This window comes from Symphalangus syndactylus, chromosome 4 (genome assembly GCF_028878055.3).
Source record: "Symphalangus syndactylus isolate Jambi chromosome 4, NHGRI_mSymSyn1-v2.1_pri, whole genome shotgun sequence".
Classification (NCBI taxonomy): domain Eukaryota; kingdom Metazoa; phylum Chordata; class Mammalia; order Primates; family Hylobatidae; genus Symphalangus; species Symphalangus syndactylus.
In genome coordinates, this window is record NC_072426.2 from 123,560,302 (window position 1) to 123,583,841 (window position 23,540).

Sequence of the window (23,540 nt, forward strand, 5' to 3'; positions counted from 1 at the left end):
GTGATCAGACTAGATCTGGGAAAGTGGGAGAATTATGACATCTAAGGTGCGTAGGTCAGAATAGCAATGAGTGAAATATCCAGAGCTAGCCCAATGCCAGGGTAGAAGCCCCTGTGACCCTACTCCTGCCCCCAACATGTCCTGGGTCCCCTCATTGTATACAGCTCACGTGCCCCACCCTCCAGCCTGATTCTGGAAAATGAGGACCACCCCAGCTTTATTTTACTTTAACCTTCACCAAGGAGTTTGGAGGTAAGAAACAAAGGACCTTGAGAAACTAGCCTCTGAAAAGAACAGTTCTTACTCTTTTTCTCAGTGTCTAATACTTGTAGAGTCCTGTCCTAGAGATGAAGCAAGAGCCCAGAAGGTCCACTGGCGGTGCCATTTCCGGTAGACCCAGTGGGAGAAAATGCCTGTCTAATTCATATCATAATTTGAAGCCCAACTTCCTTAACATGTTTTGGTCTTGTTGTCCATGAAGAAGTCATATCTGAAATTAATAATCCTAAATAGTCATAATCCCTACTGCTTCTACCACCAAGTTATTCAGATGTAAAGAGAATCCAGTTTTAAGTGTCATCTAATGTACTATTTCAGCTTTCATACTCAGAAAACAATGTGCAGTGCATTTTCTTAGAAAAAAAGAAATGAGCAGTGCCACTAAAAGCCACCCAGGATGGCTTCAGAAGCCCCTAAGATAACCTCTTCTATTGAAGGACCGTCCTCAGCTGCTCTGAGTGATGTGGTCAGCACAGCTGGCACTGCTGTGGTGTGTGAAGTGTGTGAGCCTTGTCTGAGTGCTACCTAAAGATTTTTTGTTGGTGTGGAAAAGAGGCCCTCGGCAATCCAAAAATAGAGGGTTTCTTTCGTGAACCCTTTCCCTCCCCACTTGACATGCGTTGAGGTAAAAGTCGTGAATGCTTAAGAGTCCCCAGGGCACTCACTCTTATGTTGTCATCTGTTTCCATCGTGGCCTGGAGTTTTCCATTCACACTGAATGTACAGAAGAGGCCGTTTTCATAGAATATGACACAATGACCCTCTCTTGAAGCCTGAATGAGTTTTGGTTTCAGGCAGTTTTCAGGACCCTCCAAGGTCCTCAACAAGTCTCCATTCATGGAATGTATGAGACATGGTCCTTCTGAGAAGAGAGGAGAAATAAAAGGCAAAATTAATTAATGAAAACAGACAATACAATCTGAATCTTGAGCACAGATGAAACAGGATTATAGAACCACACTATAGATGTAGAAAGCCTTTAAAAAACTTCCATCTTACGCGTAAGTTATTTTGCAAAATCTCCTCTTCATGTTTGCCAGATCTCACCTTCCACTCAGGAGAGGAGAGAAGCCAAATCATGTAAGTCCAAGTTCACTTTCCTCAAGAGACAGGAAGTTACTCTATGAAATTCATTATGCTAACAGGCAATACAAACTGGAGGAACTGAGAAACGGGATAAGCTTCAAATTCTAGCACAGCTTCAAGGAGGCTGGGATGCAAACAAACACGGGCTGCGGGCAGGTACACTAAGACCTCTCCCTGCACCTTGCAGGAGCCCCAGCGGCCGCGGCACTGTGGGCCTGTGCAGGGACAGCCAGTTCAATCAGCCTCTGAGTGCCTTAGCCTTCTTCCCCCACAACTGCTCACTACTTTTTTTACACTGAAAGGGGGTCCCTGGTAGTTCCTCTCAACCTCCAAAAAATTGACACAGGAACCCTTCGGCCACTTCTCCTTGGCAACTGAGTGAGCCCACCTCCCTGCTGCCTTCAGAGCAAGCAGCAGCATCTACCACTCCCAACGCCTGGGCGGACCACCAGGCCAAGGTGCCAGAGGACAACAGGCAGCTACTGGGAGCCCACACACAGCTAAGCTTTTTGTTTCTATTGAGTACCTGCTACATGCAAAGCAAAGCAGGAATAAGGGACAAAGATTGCTTGTGTGATGAGCAAGTTCCAAGAGCTATCTCAGTCAGATAATGGGGGTCACTGGGGTATGCGCCCTGCTACTCTACTGGCTAAATTACTCATGGCCACATGGAATCGTTGCCTTTTCCCCACAATGACTTGAAAGCTTGCCCTTTTAAAAATAAGGCTTTTGGCTCTTTCTTGACCACTCAGGTAGTTGATAAATTTTTAAAATATCCACAGGCAGTCTTTGCTTTACACAGTTCCAGCATGCATGAATTTCAGTTATCACTCCTTAAATAACACCAGTCCTCCAATAACATAGTTCAAATTTAGGTTGTCATAGTAATTGCATAAAATATGCACTTTTGTGGCTAGCTCTTCAGTCCGCAAATCACTACATAAATAACAGATGTGCATCATCATCATCAGTGACCAATCACATCACTCTTTTCAAAATATGTCGATGACTGCTCACTGCATATCTGTTACTCAGTTCCCACACAGACAGCAAACTGTGCAGCTGTGTTGCTTTTTTGTCTCCCAGTGATAAAGCCATGTAACATTTCACAAAAATGGATAATCAAAAAGGGGTATTGGCCAACAAAGATGAAACTGCAGTAAAAAAATGGAAAATGATAAAACTGAAAGTACAATTTGAATTGAATATAAATGGAATTATAGAAGAAAGAGCTGCCTGTGGGATGCTGACCCCACTGAGACACTGTAGATATGCAGCCAGGAAGGAAATGAAGGAACTTATCAGTGTAAGTTAGGGAAGAAGGTGTAACAAAGATGTCCCAGAATTGAAACCAGCAAAAACCTCACATTAAAGGAATTCTAGGGAATATTTCATGACATTGAAAGCACAAAAGATAAAACGTTAGATGCTGATCCCAACTTAGAAAAGAGTAGGACAGCTCCCCAAGGCATAGAAAAGATGCTAGCTCCTTACATGTATATAACAAGAAGGCAGCAAGCACTGTTCAAACTACTCTTGATATGTTTTTCACAAATAAAATAATTATCAATGTATCAAATGTTTTAAATTACAATGTATTAAGTACATGTGAGTTTTACTACTTTTTTCATGTTATATGTATAACTGAGTATGAGTTTTTAATGTTTTGACAAAATTATTATTAGAGACAGGGTTTTGCGGTGTCACCCAGGCTGGAATGCAGTGGCATGATCATGGCTCACTATAGCCTTCACCTGTTACAATCCTCCCATCTCACCTTCCCAAGCAGCTGGGACTACAGGTGTGCACCCCACGCCCAGCTAATTCTTAATTTTTTTGTAGAGATGGGGGTCTCACTATGTTGCCAGCTGGTCTTGAACTCCTGGCCTCAAATGATCTTCCCACCTTAGCCTCCCAAAATGTTGGGATTACAGGCATGAGCCACCGTGCCCAGCCTGACAAAAATTTTTAAAGACCGTGGAACAATTGTAAAATTTACCAATGATTATTGAGATCACTTTGTATGGTTTCAGTTTGCAGGCTCGCTTTTACAGTTCCATACTACTGTGCAAACAAAAGATTACTGTAATATAATAGGTTCGTTTTACAACTCCTGTTAACTCAGGATGTATGAAATTATTGAGTGTAAGAAGGGAAAAATCCAGTGGTTACAGAATTCTTGCTATCATTATTACTATTTCAATGTTTTGACCAAATTTATAAACATAATCCTTTAAATATTTAAAACACCTTGTTAGCTAGACTAATAAGTATTACACTTTAGGACACAGATGAGCTGATCCAAATACTCTGTTTCCCCACCAGATAAACCTAAAAGACGTGAGATATAATACTTTGTTGTGTGTTCAGACTTCAGCTCAGAGCAGAGACAAAGAGATGGATAGACTACTACGATGGGATAAGTAAGCAACGAATTGGAAACAGCTCCACTCCTAGTCAGATCCTGATTTGTTGCATGTGTTCTAAGCTCGCTTAATATCTTGGGCCTAAATATATGATGCTGTTTCCAGCACAAACCTCCAGGCAAACCAGCTTAAGTATCTTTCTACTCCACTCTCAATGCCATTGTGGCCCCTGCCTCATTAAAACAGACAGGGTCAGGGGCTTCCATTCAGATGTAAGATGGAACCTGGCCCAGTAACAGTTCAGAAGAATAAACAAATATACAAAGATGTTCCTTGTTCCTGCTTCATGGGAATATGAATATTAATAGGATATGTTTGTAAAAACATCTTAAACTCCTTAGAGCAGTGCTGTGAAACAGAACTTTCTACAATGATGGAAATGATCTGTATCTGTGCTGTCCAATGTAGTGGCCACTAGCCATATGTGAGTACTGAGCACCTGAAATGGGGCTAGTGCCACCAAGAAACTTACATTTTAATTTTATTTAATTTTAAATAATTTAAATAGTTCCATATGACTAATGGCTATCATAACAGACAGAAGCTTTAGAAAAAAGGTACCAAATTAATCTTTGGTAATTTGTTTCTAGAAGACAGCAAGAAATGCATCAATTTTGTGAAGGTACCACAGGTTTACCTTGTGAACCACTCAACACCAGGCCTAGCTCAGCACACACTGCAGCACATGTGACCTCATAGTCATGGCCTGTCAAAATGGCCCGAGGAGCAGCAGTCTCACCTTTAGGAAAAAACAGATAAAAAGAACAAATCAATTCCATTTCATGCATATTAAATAATCAACATCTTGCTCCTAATTCCCATCATGCCTGTTTAATTTATAGTTTGGGAATTTGTCCAGCAATCCTACTTTAGGACTAGATCCAAGTTACATACTACAGTTTGATTATGAGGGCCACATCCTGCTAAAATGTCAAGTAACCTTTATGTGATTATCAAGCAACAATGGTTGAAAACTCAGGGTTAAATACAACAAAATCTGCATTCCAAAATGCCTCATAAAAAATTAGCCCCTCAATTAGATGTTTTATGGTCAGATGATTATAAAATTAGGAACTTTGGCTCAATTTACATTTCAAAGAAAGGCCTCGCCCCTCCTTCCTCCCTCCTCATCCTTTGTGGGCCACTGAAACCCATCATAATGAAGACAGTCTGAACTAGACTTCTGCTATCTCCACAGGAATTCTGCAGCCCCTCTCTTAAATATGTATTCTCTCTACTAAGCTTATGTATTTTTCTGATATATAAATTTCATGGATATATTTCTCTGTGGTTCATTCAAAGAACCGAAAAAGAAAAAACCCAACATTAAGAAACACCTAAAAAAACCAAACCCTTACAGATAAGTCTACAGATAGTGATTGAAAATGAGGGGCAGTGGGTAGAGAAGGGGGGACAGAGGAGGAGTATCCAAAAACTGGCAATATTGCTGAATACTTTCACAACTAGAAAGAACAAGTCATCCTGTATGTCTGTCCCAAACTAAAAAGAAAACGTACAGTTGGTTGGTTGGTTGGTTGGTTGGTTAATAAGGAACCCACCATGATTAAGTAAAATGGTAATGGGCTTGATTTGTGGATTGGTTCATGCCAAGCCACAAAGATAAACTGGATTCCATGTCTAGCCTGAAGAATAGGATTTGAAGACTAAACGGATCCTCTACTTTTATAGTCTCTAAAGGTAAAGACACAAATAGTCTTTCCAAGTGGAGAGCAGGATTCTGTTAGCATTCTTGATTTCTTGATTTGGATTGGTTTTATAGTATGCTTGATAACTAACACTGTGTAATCCAGAAGAGACAAATGTGCCCACAGAGTAGGTGGCTACCACCAGTTGTGGAACTCTCTGGAAGAGAATCGCTTGTATCTTAACTCCAGACACCTGACTATCCTTGGAGCAGTCACCCACTCAGAGGAAGGAAGTCCAGCAGCTCAGGGGAAACCCACTGGAAACCTACTGTACTTGGAAAGGCAAATGCTGCCATCAGAAAACTAACCCGGCTTCCAAAGCAAGGGTTCTTCCAGTAGGTCACTGGGTTATTTGAAATTTTATGCAAAATGTATCTACATACCTGTTTTTCTAGGTAGCAGGGGAGGAAAATAAGTTTTACTGAATGGACAGAGGTCCATGACCAAGAAAAGGTGAGAGGCTTCTACCCTGAAGAGACGTCTGGTCTCTGTGCTTGTAGCCCCACTTCACCTGGAGCCAGCAGTCACTTCCAGTCTAGCCTTTCACAGAACAGTTCCAATGCATGTACCAGAGTACATCATGCACAGCCATGTCCCTACAGTGTCCTTCAAGGCTTTGGTGACTGTAGGTAATTCTGAGTGAGACTTAAGTTGAAGGGATGTCACACAGAACTTTGCACCACACTGGCAGTGCTAATGTGCAGCCAGCTGCTGGACCTAGCCTACAGGCTTAGTGATAAAGGGAGACCGAAAATAACATACAAAGAGGTAAGGGGATAGGCAGAACAAGGGGCTTCATTTCATTTGATTCCAAGTTTTAACACTTCTTTGGGAGGCAAACTTACCTTAATTAGAAAGTTTACTTGACATTTCCCAAGCCACAAAGAATTTGTCACAAGAGCAATTTTGTTTCTTACAAAGTCCAGAAATGTGGGAAAATTTTAAAGAAATAAATAATTTAAGCCAATCTGAACTAAAGCTTCCGTTAGGATCCACAATTTTTTTTTTTTTTTTTCTCTGAGACAGAGTCTCACTCTGTTGCCCAGGCTGGAGTGCAGTGGCGCGATCTTGGCTCACTGCTAGCTCCGCCTTACCGGTTCACGCCATTCTGCTGCCTCAGCCTCCTGAGTAGCTGGGACTACAGGCGCCCGCCACTGTGCCCAGCTGATTTTTTGTATTTTTAGTAGAGATGGGGTTTCACCGTGGTCTCGATCTCCTGACCTCATGATCTGCCTGCCTCGGCCTCCCAAGGTGCTGGGAATACAGGCATGAGCCACCGCGCCCAGCTAGGATCCACAAATTTTAGGAATAAGTATACTGTTTTAAAAAGTTATTGGCCGGGTGCAGTGGCTCACGCCTGTAATCCCAGCACTTTGGGAGGCCAAGGCGGGCAGATCACCTGAGGATAGGAGTTCGAGACCAGCCTGGCTAACATGGTGAAACCCTGCCTCTACTAAAAATACAAAAAATTAGTTTGGTGTGGTGGTGTGCGCCTCTAATAGGTAGGAGAATCGCTTGAACCCGGGAGGTGGAGGTTGCAGTGAGCCGAGATCATGCCACTGCACTCTAGCCTGGGCAACAGAGCGAGACTCCGTCTCAAAAAAATAATAAAATAAGAAGTTATCAATACTTTAGCCCTGATTCTTGGTTTTCCTTTTCCCCAGAAGGCTGTACATTCCACAAAAATACCATACAATGTTGTTTCTGAAATTACTGTCTAATTAGATCCATTGGCAACTTTTTTTTTTTTTTTACCAGCAATTAAAATCATTAAGATCTAAGGAATATATTTTTGGTGTGATTGTTCTTTTTTTTGTCTGTTTTCATAAGTTACCATTTCATGGATGGTGAAATTTGTGTTTTAACTTGAATTGTCTTGGAATTCCTCAGTGGAAAGTGAAGGTTTGAAGGAAAGCTGATGGCAAATGAAGGCATTCTAAGTATAAGACAAAATAAACAAAGGACAGATAGATAATGGTCGTCCCAGAGGATGATGTCACTTAAGCACATCAATGCTAACTTTTTGTTTTCTTGGGAGCATGGTGGAAGGGAGAGGATTGCTGTCAATTTTCTTTCTTTCTTTAATGTAAAAGAGTTGAAATACTGAGAGTTTTCTATGACTATAAAGTTAAGAGTTTAGGAAGCCTCGTGATTAACTCCAGAAGGTGGGTTAAGATGTAAGCATTTTTTTTTTTTGTAAACTCATAAGATTGTTATCATTTTGCTTTGCTTACAAAATACTAGTTTCCAATAATCCAAACTTTTTAAAATCATTTTTTCACTCCACAGATCAGAACACACACACATGCAGAGTAATTTCAAAACTGAAAAAGGATTTCTTCTTTTCCTAGGGCCTGATCTCTAAATAAGGAACTATTCAATGCTAGGACTTTGGTTTCAAAGTTTGGCAAAATGTTTGCTAATCCCGGAAGCAGGATAGACAGTTCAGGAAATACAAAAGAGAGAGAGAGAGAAAAAGAAAAAGAAATTAAAAGCATAAGTGTAGACTTATGATCATTAGGTTCTCAGGTAACCAGTTTCACAGTCACTGGATTTCCAGTAAAAAGACAGTGCTACTTAACTTTCCTCACCTATAGGAAATATACATTACTGGCCTCTGTAAACCCACATACATCAATATAAGGAGAGATATGTCATTTCCTCTAAGAAAAGCTGTTTCCAATCTTCTTTAAAGATTGTATTCCCTTTATTATCTGCTGTACAGATTGAGCATTCTTTACATTTTCTCCTCATCAAAAAGTACATTCAAAATAAATACCTACTACTTGATTTTTATAAGTTTTATAATAAAGAGCTTGAAATAGTTACACTTCAATATAGCAGATATATGATATGGGATTTAAATCTAACAGGTCAAAACTGTTTAAGTTCAATGGACATTTTGGGAACCACTTGCAATGAAATTACTGAGGGTAGCGGGGATAATCGGAGGCAGAGCAGAGGCTTTACATGTGGCTCACAGAATCGATCTTTTTATGTCTCTGTAGTTACACTGTATACATCATCCTGGATCACAGCAGAGCCCAAGTGACAACATCCCACAGAAAGGAAAGGCAAAATCCCTCCATATCTGTGTACATTTCTGTTTGGAAAGCCTAGAAACAAAATCTTGGAACCATATAACTCATTCTCACTGCAGTGTTCTCAGAAATCTGCCCCTCCCAACTACTTGTCAGCCCACATAGTTAATACCCAGGGAGAAATAATCAGCTCAAACAAGATGATTCTAGCCATATATTACTTTTCAAAGATGCCAAAACCATCAATAGTCTCTCATTGAAGTCTCTAAACCACATGAAGAGCAAGAAAAAAAAAGTCTTCTGAAAAATATCAAGTTAATTCTTTTGATAAAAATTTGCAATAGTTAAGGGATACAAAAAGTCTTTACCTTTGCTTTCTGAGATAGTAGGATCTACCAAAGGCTAGACCATAAAGCAGAACAGATTCCCTTAAGAAGCTTTTAAAGTCTTACTGCTTGAAAAATTGTCATGGCCTTCAATAATGCTGAGAGAAATATTTATCTTGCTGCTTGTTTAAGGGACTACACTTCAAACTCTTCTTAAAGAAAAATGAAAAGAGAAAGAGGACAGACTTCTAGGACTGCTTTGAAAAGCTTGAGCAATTACTTCAAAGGAAAGGGTGTCTTTGTCCAGAGAGCAGGTTTATGACTACTGATGCAAATCCTAACCAAAGGCTGAAAGGGACACCCAGTGCATCTTTATGGATGGACTTAAAGGAAGATGAACAAGTCAAATGAGATTAAAGACAGCCCAAATTCTGCTGCAAATACCAGGGCACATCAGGTTTTACAGAGGCACTTCTCTCAGTACATAATACTAGATATCAATACCAACTTACAGAGACAATTATAACAACCTAACTTGCATTTAAGCAACACAAGATCTCTATAATAACCACTTAGCATTTATATTGGACTTATGTTTTAAAACATTAGGTGAAATATTTTAACACCACTAGGCAGAATAGCAAATGTTTTCATTAGTTGTGTTTCTTTGGTGCCCTCGCAACATTAAGTATATTTATCAAACAGACTCCAAACCACTTAAAATTACACCTGAAAGAAAAGAGGAATTTCTCTAGTATCTTTCTCATAAATATCTAGTGAGAAGAATATTTCATAAGGTCTATATCCATTAAGGAAAACAGGTGACAATCCAGGTACAAATAGATCTGACATGTATTTCTGGCAAACTTGTAGTTACTTTTTAAAAAGTGAATAAAGTTCTTGGTGTTTTGGCGTCATCTCCTTACTCTTATGAAAATTAGATCACTTTGAAATGCAGTATAAAGTTTTCACTTGTAGGTTAAGTATGTTGTTATTAGCACAGTGAATCCTCTTCATTCCATTTTCTCAATACCATCTATTATGAAATGAAGCGGGATTAAACATTTTCCTGTTCTTGGTTTTGTGAAACTAAAATTATTTCTTCCAATTAATACTTAGTTTAGATGACTCCTGGCTGGGCCAGAAAATCACATATCCCATTTGTTCACCCATTCATTCCTTCACTCCTTCATTCACTTACTAATATTTATTGAGTTTGTATTCTTAATATGTGTGAGGTACTGTGGAAATAAGGAAAGGAGTAAAACATGGCCTTTTATTTAAAAATAACTTGATTTTAAAGGATCATTGGATCTGGTTTTGTCAACTGTACTATAAACCTGCAAATTATAAATATCTATGCTTGTAAAGGTCAACATAATAGTATTGAAGTCCATACCACTTGTAACAACTAATTTTGTACGCAAAATCAATATTTAACAATAATTAACATGCTTAAAGACCACCAATATAATTTTCTTAATTAGTAAAAATGTATCATCTGAACTTTTATAGAGGAAAATCAAAATATAAAACCTGGCTTTATAAAAAAAGTAATAATTTCAATAGAAAAAAAATTAAGAAATAAAATATATTTGTTTAAAAAGCCCAAATACATAATGAACTTATGAGGCATATATATTATAGGTAAAAAACAAAAATATATTATACAATATATGCCAGTCATTTCCTAAAGATGGATACCTCTATTTTACATGTGCCTTTTGTACCATTTAGTTACAATTGATTACTACAAAACATTCATGTGAAAACTGAATACTAAGCTTTCTCATGTGGCTCACCATAATGGTAAATCAAAAAAGGAAATGACTTTGCTAAAGCAGAAATGAGGTTAGCTATTAAATGTTTCTTAAACCTTTTCCATTAACTTCCTAGTTTTACAATGGAAATTATACTGCATTTTAATTATGCTTACAAAAACGACTTGAAATTTGTTCTATACATTTCATCTTCACCAAATCTTTTCCCTTCCCCTATTCACCATGGTCTCTTTGGTGAGAAATCACAATTTGATTAGACATATAGACTATAGATGACAAGCCATAGCTGCATTTAGAGTACAACAACCATCAGACAGGAAATTTTAGCAGCATCTTTTTGTAAATAATATTGGAAGTATTAATGCAAGACAAGATAATGTTGGTACAAAGAACAACCGTAAGTCCTTGGTATATAACATTTCTCCTCCTCTCTCTATGATACATATAAATGTTTGTAACACGGGAATCACCCTCTAAGACTATGGTTGCCCCTTGAACAACATAGGTTTGAACTGTATGGGTCTACTCATATGTGGATTTTCTTCTGTCTCTGCCATTTGAGACAGCAAGACCAGCCCTCTGTTTCCTCAATCTACTGAGTGTGAAGACAACCAGGATGAAGATCTTTATGATGATCTACTTCCACTTAATGCATAGTAAATATATTTTCTCCTTACGGTTTTCTTAATAACATTTTCTTTTCTCTAGCTTACTTTATTATAAGAACACAGTATATGATACATATAACATACAAAATATGTGTTAGCCAACTTTATGTTATCAGCAAGGCTTCCAAGTCAAAAGTAAGCTATCAGTAGTTAAGTTTCTGGGGAGTCAAAAGTTATATGCATGTTTCTGACTGTGTGGGGGGTTGGCACCCCTGACTCCTGTGTTGTTCAAAAGTCAACTGTACATTAGAAAATGGGTTTATATGAGTGTGTACCTACAATTGTATACTTAAAAGTATACCTCTTAAATGTATATTTGAAAAATACAAAATCCTACCATGACATGAACTGTCATAAGAACTCAGTATAATACAGTTGTCCTTTTGTGTCTCTCGCAAATACTAAGAATGCTTTAGTGATAGGATTGCATCAAATTCTCTATAGCTGATATTCTAATTAAATGTATAGTTTAGATAACTCTGACCTAGACTGCCTGAGTTTAAATCTAGGCTCCAGCACTTGCTAGCTATGTGTGCTCCCTTGGGCAAGTTTCCATAATTCTAGTAAGGAGATCCTAAAAGTGTCAAGGCCCAGGGCAGAAAGTAAAGGCATATTTACAATTTCTCCATGCCTCATCTATAAGTCAAGGATACTAACAGTAGATACCACACAGGGCTACTATGAAGATTAATGAGTTAATATGTAAAGCACTCAGGATGGTGCCTGGCATGAAGTGAGCACCCATTAGTATCATCTATAAGTAGTAGTAGCAGCAGGCCAGGCACGGTGGCTCACGCCTGTAATCCCAGCACTTCGGGAGGCCGAGGCGGGCGGATCACGAGGTCAGGAGACTGAGACCATCATGGCCAACATGGTGAAACCCTGTCTCTACTAAAATACAAAAAAATTATCTGGGTGCGCTGGCGCCCACATGTAGTCCCAGCTACTCGGGAGCTGAGGCAGGAAAATTGCTTGAACCTGGGAGGTGGAGGTTGCAGTGAGCCAAGATCCCACCACTGCACTCCAGCCTGGTGACAGAGAGAGACTCTGTCTCTTAAAAAAAAAATAGTAGTAATTAAGTAGCAACAGAATGATCCCTTTTTTGACTCTGTTATAAACACTCCTTTCATTGAAAGTATAGTATCTGATCCTATGCTGCATAAAAGCTAATTAGAGATGGTTCTCTCCTTGATAATTCATATAAATTCTGATACAACTACTAATATTTGGCAGCCTAGAGGCTAACAGTGGGGAGTGAAGGTACTGTATAGTAATTAGGTGCACTCCCCAAATTAAAATAGCTTTTTTTTTTTTTTTTAGACAGGGTCTCACTCTGTTGCCCAGGCTGGAGTGCAATGGTGCAACCACAGATCACTGCAGCCTTGACCTCCCTGGGCTAAGGTGGTCCTCCCACTTCAGCCTCCTGAGTAACTGGGACTACAGGCATGACACCCAGCTAACTTTTTTACTTCTTGTAGAGACAGCATCTATGTTGCCCATGCTGGTTTTGAACTCCTGGGCTCAAACAATACCCTTGTCTTGGCCTCCCAAAATGCTAGGATTACAGGCATGAGCCACTGTGCCTGGCCTAAAGTATCTTTATTGTCTCTAATTATCAAGGTAGTACATGCTCATTATAAAACATTCAGATACTTTAGTAAAGTATGATGAAGAAAATGAAAAATTGCTTCCAAATTCCACTACCTATAAATAAATGTTGCTAATACATGTCTTGTGATCATTTCATACTTTTTCTATGCATAAATGTACATAGAATACAAGTGTATACACATATAGGCGTAGGTACTTACGTTATATATGTAGCTTGGTGATCTTTTACACTTAGCAATACAAAGAGTGTATCCCTCCATGTCAATATTACGAATTTATAGTATCTTTGTTAATGCCTGTACAGGACTTCATTACATGGACATATCATTACTATACTTAACTAATGTGCTTCTTTTTTCCTACTTGCTTGAGACTTCATTTATTGTTTTCCCATGGAGGGGCTTGGTCTTTGGTTCTAGGTAAGCTATGGCTCCTGTAGCTGCATATGAGTGTCTGGTAACATAAACATGGTAAAATTCTACCCCCCAAAAAGAAAACAGGTAGAAAATTTGCTGAAGTGAAATCTTATTCAGATTTGTTGAAATGCAACATTAAGTCTGATTTTTATGAATATAAATTAAAATTGAAAATTGGTTTTATCTATTTATCCTAAATACCCAAATTATTTAAAATTCTTTATAATACATCCTCCTTAACATTTTTAATGTTCTTTTCTTAAAAATACATAAGTAAGGGACTTTGAAAACCATAGAGGAGTTTCATATCTTTAGCTATTAAACACTCCTGACCCCACTCACCCCAAGGAAATAAAGCAATCTCTCAGTTGTGCAAAGTTACAAGCTACAAGAATGAAAGCTTAAAAAGCTCAACAGTCATGTAGCCTTAAGCCACAAAAGGCACAAACAATTCAGAGAATTTTTGTCCTATATAAAAACACTTCAAATCCAAAATCTGAAGTCTTATCAAACACATTCATTTTCTCACTTGAAAGTGAAAAAAATTACTGTTAAAAAATTAGCAGATAAATGAAATGTAATGATAGATAATGGCCCTGTTAAAAGACCAAGAAAATCAATTTTTAAAAATTTGTTAACACTTATAAACTTCTGCTCTGTAAAGACACATAAATGAGCATAGCACATAAAAATTGAGGTAACTAGAAAAAACAGGGTTTAACTGTTGCTTTGTAAAAAAAAAATCAGAGATTTAAATATTGAATTTCATATAAAAATGGTTATCTTTTCATAAATTATCAGTAATATCTAGAGTAAAATGTGAGTTACATAGGCACAAAGCTGTCATAGAATTTCTCTTACGAAATGACTGTTTTTGGAAGGTAGTAAAGTCAGTCTACTATGTTGTTCCAGGAAGCCTTAATTAAGTGTATCCTCGGTAGTTCTACCAATAATTTTATGGACCACTGCCCCGCCCCACCGCACAGAGTTCTGCAATATTTTAAAAGCAGAAGAATCCTACCTTTAGTTGACTAGAAGGAATTTTTACTTTCTTAGACTAATGCCAACTATTGTTTGAAATTAAATTTCCCGTATGAGCATAAAATGTCAAGACAACTTTCTTTGGCATGGCACTATTAAAAAGGTCTACATATGAAGATACTCAGTTTCAATCTGAGGGTATAAATCATCAATTCTTCTGTTCTCATATTTATATGGCTATAACCTATGGGCTGAATGGTACAGTCATTTTTTTCTGCAACCAAACAAGGTAAATAAATGTGATATATTGGCATATCACCCCGCCACTCTGCATATGGTGCACATTAAGGTTGTATTCATTTGCCATATGAATATAATTCCTTTTTACCACATCTACTATTAGTTACAAGCAGTAAATACAGAGTTGTTTTGCTGGAACTTGAGGGCCTGCATTACATCATGGAGCACTAAACATCCTGGACCTTCTGGAGAATTTCATAGACATACTTTTAATGTCACCTGAACTTGAACACTGCCAACATACCATTTGAAAACCCTTCTTGATAAATGCTTCAAGGAAAAAATAAAAATATAGGGTAGTTGCAGTGTGACAGTACATTCCAAATGCAGGCCCAGAAGGGAAGGTCTTGATGAGACACACACAAGAACTCTTGTTCCTGACAAAGGATCAGATCAAGAGTCATATCCAGGTATAAAATGGTTTCTTGTTTCAAGCATTACTTTCTTATTCAGAATCTATTGAACATAAGGAACCTAAATTTAAAATACCATCCAAATAGCTTCCTCAACTGTAACTTATTGAAGAGCTGTGATCAAGAAGCTAACAAGTTTATTTCATCACAAACTGTGGTGCTTTGTTTCATTAGGCAAATACTGTGCTTACTTTTTCCTTACACAAAATATTTATCGTACAGTTGCAAATCCAGGTTAGGGTGGGGTAAAAGGAGGAGTAGAGTGATTTCTTTTTAAGAACTCATATGGTTCAACACAAATGTACATACCTTGACATTTGTGACCCTTAAATAATATATCACAGGCAATTAAAAACAAAGTACACCTGTCTTAACCAAGTACCAATTTTCATGTTTCCCAACATTAAGTCCCCAAATGCTTCCAGCAGATGGTGCTCTAGGACACCTACTTACAGAGAGTAATATTGTTTATATTACATCCACCTATATTTCGGCAAGACAAAGAAGAATTTATCAGTAGCTTCAGTAAAACATACTAGGTTTCACAATAAAAAGGACATAATTCCTAAATATGTGTACAAAAATATGCATACACATAAGCACATGTGCACAGAGGCAGCCAGTAAATAATTCACACCTGGACATGTTATGATACTACTTTTCTTACAGACTTGATGAGTAGTCTGTGTGTATCAGTAGTATTTATAGTCACATGGTGAGATCATTCTAAATTCATTAAAAAAATTTAGAATGCCTTAAAGTTAGAATTCATTTTTAATTATAGCAGGAATGTCTCATTAGGGTGATACTAGTAAAATTAACAACAGTAGGATTTACGGTAATGACTTAAGTGATTGATGAGCGTATAACAAAATGAAGTTTTAGACAGAGAAAAAGCAGGGCAGCTATGGCATACAGTACTTTAAAAAACAGCCCTGTGGTCTGTTAGTGCTAGCCTTATGGTTAATAAAACCTTCTTTCTAATTAACGGTGCTGAAATATTTTTAAAGAACAGAATCTTGTTGTTATGAAGAAAAGTTAGGTTTTTTTTTCAGTAGACGCCAATCCCATAAAGGAGAAAGCTGACATAGATTAGCATGTCTGATTGCAATGAGGAAAAGAAAAAAAATGCCACCTTTCAATCAAATCAAAACCAGAATGTGAGAATGGAAAATGTATTACTGAAATACTACACACACAAATCTATGCAACACCCTCACAGTTAGCAACCATTTGCTTCTGAAGCTGATCGAATGTGGCTTTAAAAGATATTATTCAGATATCTAAAAATACCTAATAAACATTTAATTTTTTAAATCCAAGTTTATGAATATAAAATAGTGAATAAATAATAACTGTTTTGTATATATTCATCTTGCTTATCTAAATAAGAACATGTCAAAGTTTAAAGTATTTATTTATCAGTGGAATGCACTGGGGAACATTTTCTCAAAATTTGAAAATGTACAGTCTGGAGAGCATTATTCTGAAGGCGAAATAACTATCTCAGGAAAAGCACTTTGGTGACAAGGCTCAGTCCTAAAACACAGAGTACTAGGACAAGGAGAGATAGATGCCATGCTCTCATGTACAAAACATCTTTCAGTGAAATATTCTTGGTTAATTTCATTTTTTAAATCCCTAATTAAATGGAATCCTATATTCATTTTTCTTCTCATTGAGAAAATTGCATTCCACAGGAGATAACTATTACAAAACAATAGAGTCAAAGATGAAAAACTATCTGGTATACAGGAAAATAAGCCTTTTGCTATGTAGTCTAGGCAGGTTTCATAAAACATTTACACTTTTTAAAGCTCCAAATTACAGTATTTATAGGTTTTACACTTGATCTTAGCCAAAAGGCTGAGAAGCGATGTATTTACAGGTTTTATCTAGTTTGAATTAGCCTGAGTTTGCCAAAGCAGTATGTGTATTAATATTAGGTAACATGATATTTTTAAAACATTGTCATACAGCTATCAACTTTACATATAACATCAATATTAGATTTGGAAAAAACAGTGTATGTAGGCTTATGACCTTAGAAAGTAAAATGACTACTTATTCTCATGATTTTTTAAATAAAAAAAACCCTGAAATAGACCTATAAAATGCAGAAAAAGCAATAACCTGGTTTTCTTTTATCTATTTTCCCCCCAAGAAAGAAAAAGCCTACAATAAAAAATTTAAAGTTGAGGTATTAATGTGCATTTATAGAACATATTGCAATTATATGTATATACACGCTTCACCACTTCTTAAAGGTCATTTACATTGTATCTAAGAGGTACAATATAGGAATACGCATAACCTAAAACCCTTCATCTGAAAAGCTCTGACTTCAGCAGCTGCATCGTGGAACCATCAATGAGCCAGAGGCTTATAAAATCCGAACCAGCTTGCATGAATGTTTGAAACAGTTTACACACGGTAACAATGTATTTGTTTTTGTTTGTCATTTTCTTTTGAAAAGCGTAGATTTCATTTTCCATTTTTCTATTCTAATATGTGTAAATTCTCATTATAAGAAAAAGTGCCTATTTGTCTTTCTCCTGGATTCATCTTTCAAAGCTGAAGCAAAATTAAATCGGGGCATCAGACATTATACAGGGGCTTGAAAGGATAAGGTTTACTTTGAGAAAGGTAATTTAATTCAGTCAACATACAATTTTCTAAAATTTTTATTAGATGTGCTGTTATATTATTCTTTTATTGTTTTTCTTTTCATTGCTAGCATTACTAGGAGGTAATGTCCACCATACTGCAGACAATGAGAGGGTATAGATGAAGTACGCTATGAAAAATATAACATTATAATATTTAATGCCAACAAGATGGTGTTTTGTGGTGATTTATTTGCTCTAATCATCCTGTGCTTCTGATAACACCTTAACTCAGTTCTGTTGTTGCTTTCATTTTACAGACAAGACAGAAGGACCACAGCAAAGCTTGGAACTTAGATTTTTTTTTACTACAAACCCCAGGATTTGTTCAGTCCTACTTAATTTGTTTTTTAAAGGCCACGCATGTAAAAACAATCTCTAGGTTGAGTTACAAAGTATTTAAACATATGAAAATAAATTTAAATGTATACATATATCATGATATATATCATACTTTGTTCCTTCACGAAAAGCTGAAAATTCCTAACTTTAAGGTATACTTAAATTTCTTAAATGCAATAGCAATTACATACAAGTGTAACTAGTAAGTCTTTAGCTGCTTTTTAGAATACACATTGGTAATGATGGTGTGTAACATAGAGAACATGATTAAGTAAAATAAAACAAGAAACCAAGAACCCAAATATCTATGTGTGTTTAGATTTCTATATGTGCATGAAATATCTTACATTTTTAAGGCACGAAAAAGTTCTTAAATATTTTGAGATAAATAGCAAAATGGTAGATTTATTATCAATTTTAAATATAGGTTTGCCTGAGATAATTGAGTGAATCTTGGTAACTGGATTTACAGAAACAAGAAAAAAGAAATTGAAAGTAGTCACTTATTCTAAGAGGACAGACAGGAAGAAGGACCAGAATATTGTGTTCATGATGAAAAGAACATGGTACTTTTCAAAAGAATATGAAAAACAAAATCCCTGAAATTTGCATCTTTATAATTTCTATTGTAATTACATAGAGATGTCTGTATAAATGTGAAATACATGTACACCTACTCCCTGACATATACACACACTACAATTTGATCACGAAGTCTATATTATCAATAGCAGCACAGCCTTAAAATTATTTTTCATATCATATTTGCATAGGAAATTATCCCTTTTTTGATTAAAACAGGAAATATCTATTAGATGTTCATTGAATAAAAACTGTGTTTACCTATCACATCAAAGTCTACAATGTACATAATAAGAAACAGCTTTGAAAAATACTTCACATACACTTCTTTTAACATTATACTAGCATTTGACTAAATGTTTTGAAAAAAAGTTCATTTTCATACAAATATTATACATTTAAGCACAGCTTTGAGAAGTCAACCCAAAATATGATGTACTTAAACATATTTAGACCATTTCACAATCTGGGGTGGAATGACAGAGCAAGGACCGAGTATGCAGGTAAAGTCATCAGGAAGAATGTGATCCTTCCTTAACCAAATACATTGCAACTTGCCTTAAATTAAGAAACTGTAAATATTGAAGCGCAGTTAAAATGCTCTACCTTCTGAAGTAAAAATCTAAAGCTATTCTTGCAGGAATTCTACAGTGTTGTCATAATCATTTTAATTAAATTCTCATTTTTCAGGTGGTCCCTTTAATTGTTTTTTCCTACTTCTTAATGTGTTTTTCTAAAGCCATTTCTTTTCTGCAGCTGTGTGCGATTGGTTTTAATGGTAGCTGCTTCCTTTTTTGCCTTCTGTGAATTACAATTTTAAATGGTTACACATTTTTTGTTTTACTGCCTTCAGCATAGTTTCATAAAGATGTTTAAGGCTGTTGGTGAACATTTTCATTTCCCATCTGAAAAACCAAGAGCCAATTTGAGTATTCCATATTGGCCTTTTATGACCTGTTTTATCTTTTTAATACGTAAATGAAAGCATAATTTTATAAAGACTAGTTTGTTTCTATGAAATTATAATTTTTATTTTGCTCTTTTAAAATATGAATTCAATAAACAAGGTAATATGTGATTGCTCTTTTATGCTGTATCTTCATGAATAAAAAACTATTTGGTGACAGCTATTTCCAATGAGGAACTAGAACTTTTGGATCATAAGAATAGCCTATAATATAAAACATAAGATTTCATGCTTAGATTTTAATTATCAATGGTAACAAAATGTTGATAATGAGGCTATCTGGATCGTTCTTAAATTATAATAAATTAAAAATACTTGATAATCCTGTTTCACTTTTACCATAACAAAAAGGTAACTTTACTGCAAAATGTTATTCTCTACATCCTTGTAAAAGTTTACTTAAAAAATGAGTCATACTTACTGCCTGGGTTATCTCCAATCCCACTGCATTTTCCATTCCAATACCACAGCAAGAGAGTTGCATCACGTGACCCTGAGAGAATGTAGCAATTTCCCCCAATATATGACTCAGAACGAGCAAGGCAAGTGACGACATCCCAATGGCCAAACACCACTTGGATCAATTTTCCTGTAATGCAAAACAATTTTCTTTAAAATTGCTATTAAAAAAATAAAAATTCTAGTGAACAGATAACTTGTAAAACAACGAAGCTATATGAACTCTGATGGTCATAATTCAGATTTTATAATAATTTGACATGGTCCAACCTAACAGTTTTCTTTGCATGCTAACAAGAACAACAAAAAAAATCAATTGAAAAGTGTTAATATTTTTGAAAGGCATGTATTAAAACTATTTCAACAAATAATACTTGAGGACCATGGCACTGTATCATTACAAATGGCTTCTATAAATTACAAATGAATCATGTTTACTGATTAAAGCAGGCCGAGGAGAACTCTTTTGGAACCATTTTAACACTTTCTTGAGTTGCTCTATATGATTCAAAATAAAACTTAGTTGCTTTTCTGTAAAAGTACTCATAAGTTAGATGTCACTAATAAAAACCTGTTTCTGAATTACTGAAGATTTAGCATATTTCTTGTTTTAAGTGATCTATACAAAGACAATGTAAGTCACTTTGGAGAGCTTCTACCTTTTCAAATCAGGATTATATGGAAATTATGATGAAAGAACTAATATATTGTGATTGCAATTTGAGCCAGGTGATTCTTTGTCTTAATTTTCTGATGCAAATTCCTTGAGGGTGAAATCAAGATGGTAATGACTGGGGACAATGGAGAGGAACCCAGTAAACTTACTATATATCTAGGGCTTCAAACACAGAACAGTTGTTCATGTAAAGGTGTCAGAAAAAAAGTAAAGCCCTCACCCTTTTTTGTTATTTTTATTTATTTTTTTGAGGTGGAGTCTCGTTCTGTCGCCCAAGCTGGAGTGCAGTGGTGCGATCTCGGCTCACTGCAAGCTCTGCTTCCTGGGTTCATGCCATTCTCCTGCTCAGCCTCCTGGGTAGCTGGGACTACAGGCACCCGCCACCACCACGCCCGGCTAATTTTTTGTATTTTTAGTAGAGACAGGGTTTCACTGTGTTAGCCAGGATGGTCTCAAACTGCTGACCTTGTAATCCGCCCGCCCGGGCCTCCCAAAGTGCTGGGATTACAGGTGTGAGCCACCATGCCCAGGAGCCCTCACCCTTTAAGAATCTTTGTTTAACCAGATACGGTGGTAGTAATTCACACAAACTTCTCTGAAGAATTAAATATCTGTGACAGACCCCCATTCCATCTTTAGAATTTCTAGCTAACATATTTCTTTTGAAATGAATACAGAGTCTACAGATGAATGCCATACAATGTCTACCCTTAATATTCAGCATGGCTTTCTTTTTTTTAAATAAGTTTTTATATTTCGATTATAAAATATAATTCCGATGTTCAAGAAAAAACTACTAAGCTGAAAATTAAATTAATATGCCTAAATAGTTTATGTGTTTAACCCGTAATACACTGTAAACTTCTTAAAAGGTTAAGGTCCCAAGTACTGGCATATCAAGTGTATTTAACTTTTCAAGATAATAAATATTTACATTAAATTTTTAAAATTCTTGATTTTAATAAATCTAAGGCTTATTATGAAGGCTGAAACTTAGAAATAAAATTCTGAAATATCTAAATCAGATGGAAAAGTCAAATACATGTTTTCACTCATGAGTGGCAGTCTTGCATGTAGCCTACTTCTAATAAATTTAAAATCAGATTCATTTCAATCTCAAGTTGCAAAACTAATACAGTACTTTTTTTCTCCTGTGATTAAGGGAGAGCAGACTTCAAGTGTCTCTAACTGCTAAATGTTCAAGATGTTCACTTTTGAATTTCTTCAGCCTTTTAAGTTGACACCAAAACATTTCATTAAAAAATAAGCTTCTATCAATAAAGAATAAAGAAGAATCCAAGACCTTCAAGAATTAAAAAAAAAATTGAGCGAATTAAATGTGAAATATATAATAATTTTTACTTCATTTCCAATTTACATGACAAACAGAATGTGGAGGTTCAGTGGTAAATTGGTGGGGATCAGAGTACACACAGGCCTTACATAGGATAAGACAAAAGTTAGGTAGCTGAAAGCAGTCTTATTAATAACTAGAAAATCAAAGGTTAAATCCTTGTATTTTAACTACTGAAAGAAACTGAATACATCATATAGTGATGTGATCATAGAGTATATATATGACTTCTGCTTTAGCCTATGCCTAAATGCTGAGAGCACATAAAATATAGGTGTGATTTAAATAGATTATGTACGGGCAGGCTTATTTCAGATTTGAAACCCAACACTCAGTGGGGTTGTAGGAGTGAGGATGAGTGAAATAACTAACCAGGTACTTGAGGTAGACGACATAGAGGAAACCCAGGTGTTCTTAGTGCAGTAGGAGGCTTGCAAAGAACAGCTATTCACTTGGTAACTTAATTTCCAACTCATGTGAGGACAAAGGGAAAAAATTTAGCTGTAAAGGTGGGATGGATTCAATATAGGGGCAGAGTTTTACAAGAGTCACATGGTAATTCTCATGAGTTGAAGTCACTGCTCTGTTTCTCCAATGTCAGTGTAAGGAAACATACATTCAGTCACAGTGGTTCCTTTTTAAAATTTTTAGTGTTTTGATTGTTTTCCAAAAAGTTATCACAATTAGTTTTCATTCAACAAATACTTAGCACCTATTAAGTGCCAAGCATTAGGCCTTCTTACCTGTATACAGTGGTGAACAAATACACATGGTCCCTGCCCTCATAGCCTTTACAGTCTTGTGGTGCAGAGAGTCATTAAACAAACCCAGACTGGTATATAATTATGAATAGGGATAAGTATTATAAAAGGAAAGAACAAGGTTGGATTAATGACAATAACAAGATAGAACAAATTTACACTGGGTGTCAGGGAAAATCTAAATGAGAGAGTGACATTTAAGCAGTTACATCTAAAGGGTTTTATATGTTAACACAAGTTAACTTTATTCTTTACAATTTATACTTTGGGCTCAACTCTGGAAAACATTTTTTTTTTAAGTTTACTTTTTCCTGTTCTGGCAGCCTTCCTCAGCAATATTTGTTATTGCTATAAGGTTGAGGTTCACTCCTCCTAAATAAATCACAGCATATAAATACCTGCTGCTCTTTTTGGTAAATTATTTTCTGATAATCTTATAAGTGTTCCTCAACCTTTATTTTTTGTTTCCTTTAATACCAGTCCACCTCTCCACACACTAATATCAAATATTACCACAAGCACTAGAATATCCCTTTTTTGACAGAACAAATTTTCTAGTTAATGTTTTATTTGACAGCTGTGCTACAAATAAAAAAATTCAAGCTCAGGACTCTGCACCACTGAATCTAAAATGTGGCCTGAAAATAATTCCGACTGCCAGGAGAAGGTTTTATTGTTGCCTCTGCTGTTCTGGTTGTG

The 23,540-nt window shown here is 36.2% G+C and overlaps 1 protein-coding gene across 6 annotated transcripts in view; it reads right to left on the reverse strand.

The window, feature by feature from the left end:
- Positions 1–23,540, reverse strand: part of LRBA (LPS responsive beige-like anchor protein) — a 786,161-nt gene that overhangs the window by 22,805 nt on the left and 739,816 nt on the right. For 5 of the 6 annotated variants that reach the window (XM_055276087.2, XM_063638262.1, XM_055276088.2 and 2 more), the window contains 3 exons: positions 20,013–20,180; positions 4,429–4,530; positions 945–1,141 (listed from right to left, as the gene is read on the reverse strand). In XM_055276087.2, coding sequence (XP_055132062.1) covers positions 945–1,141; positions 4,429–4,530; positions 20,013–20,180 — 467 coding nt within the window. The remainder of the gene's footprint in view (positions 1–944; positions 1,142–4,428; positions 4,531–20,012; positions 20,181–23,540) is intronic. The other variant, XM_055276089.2, reaches the window with a different exon arrangement.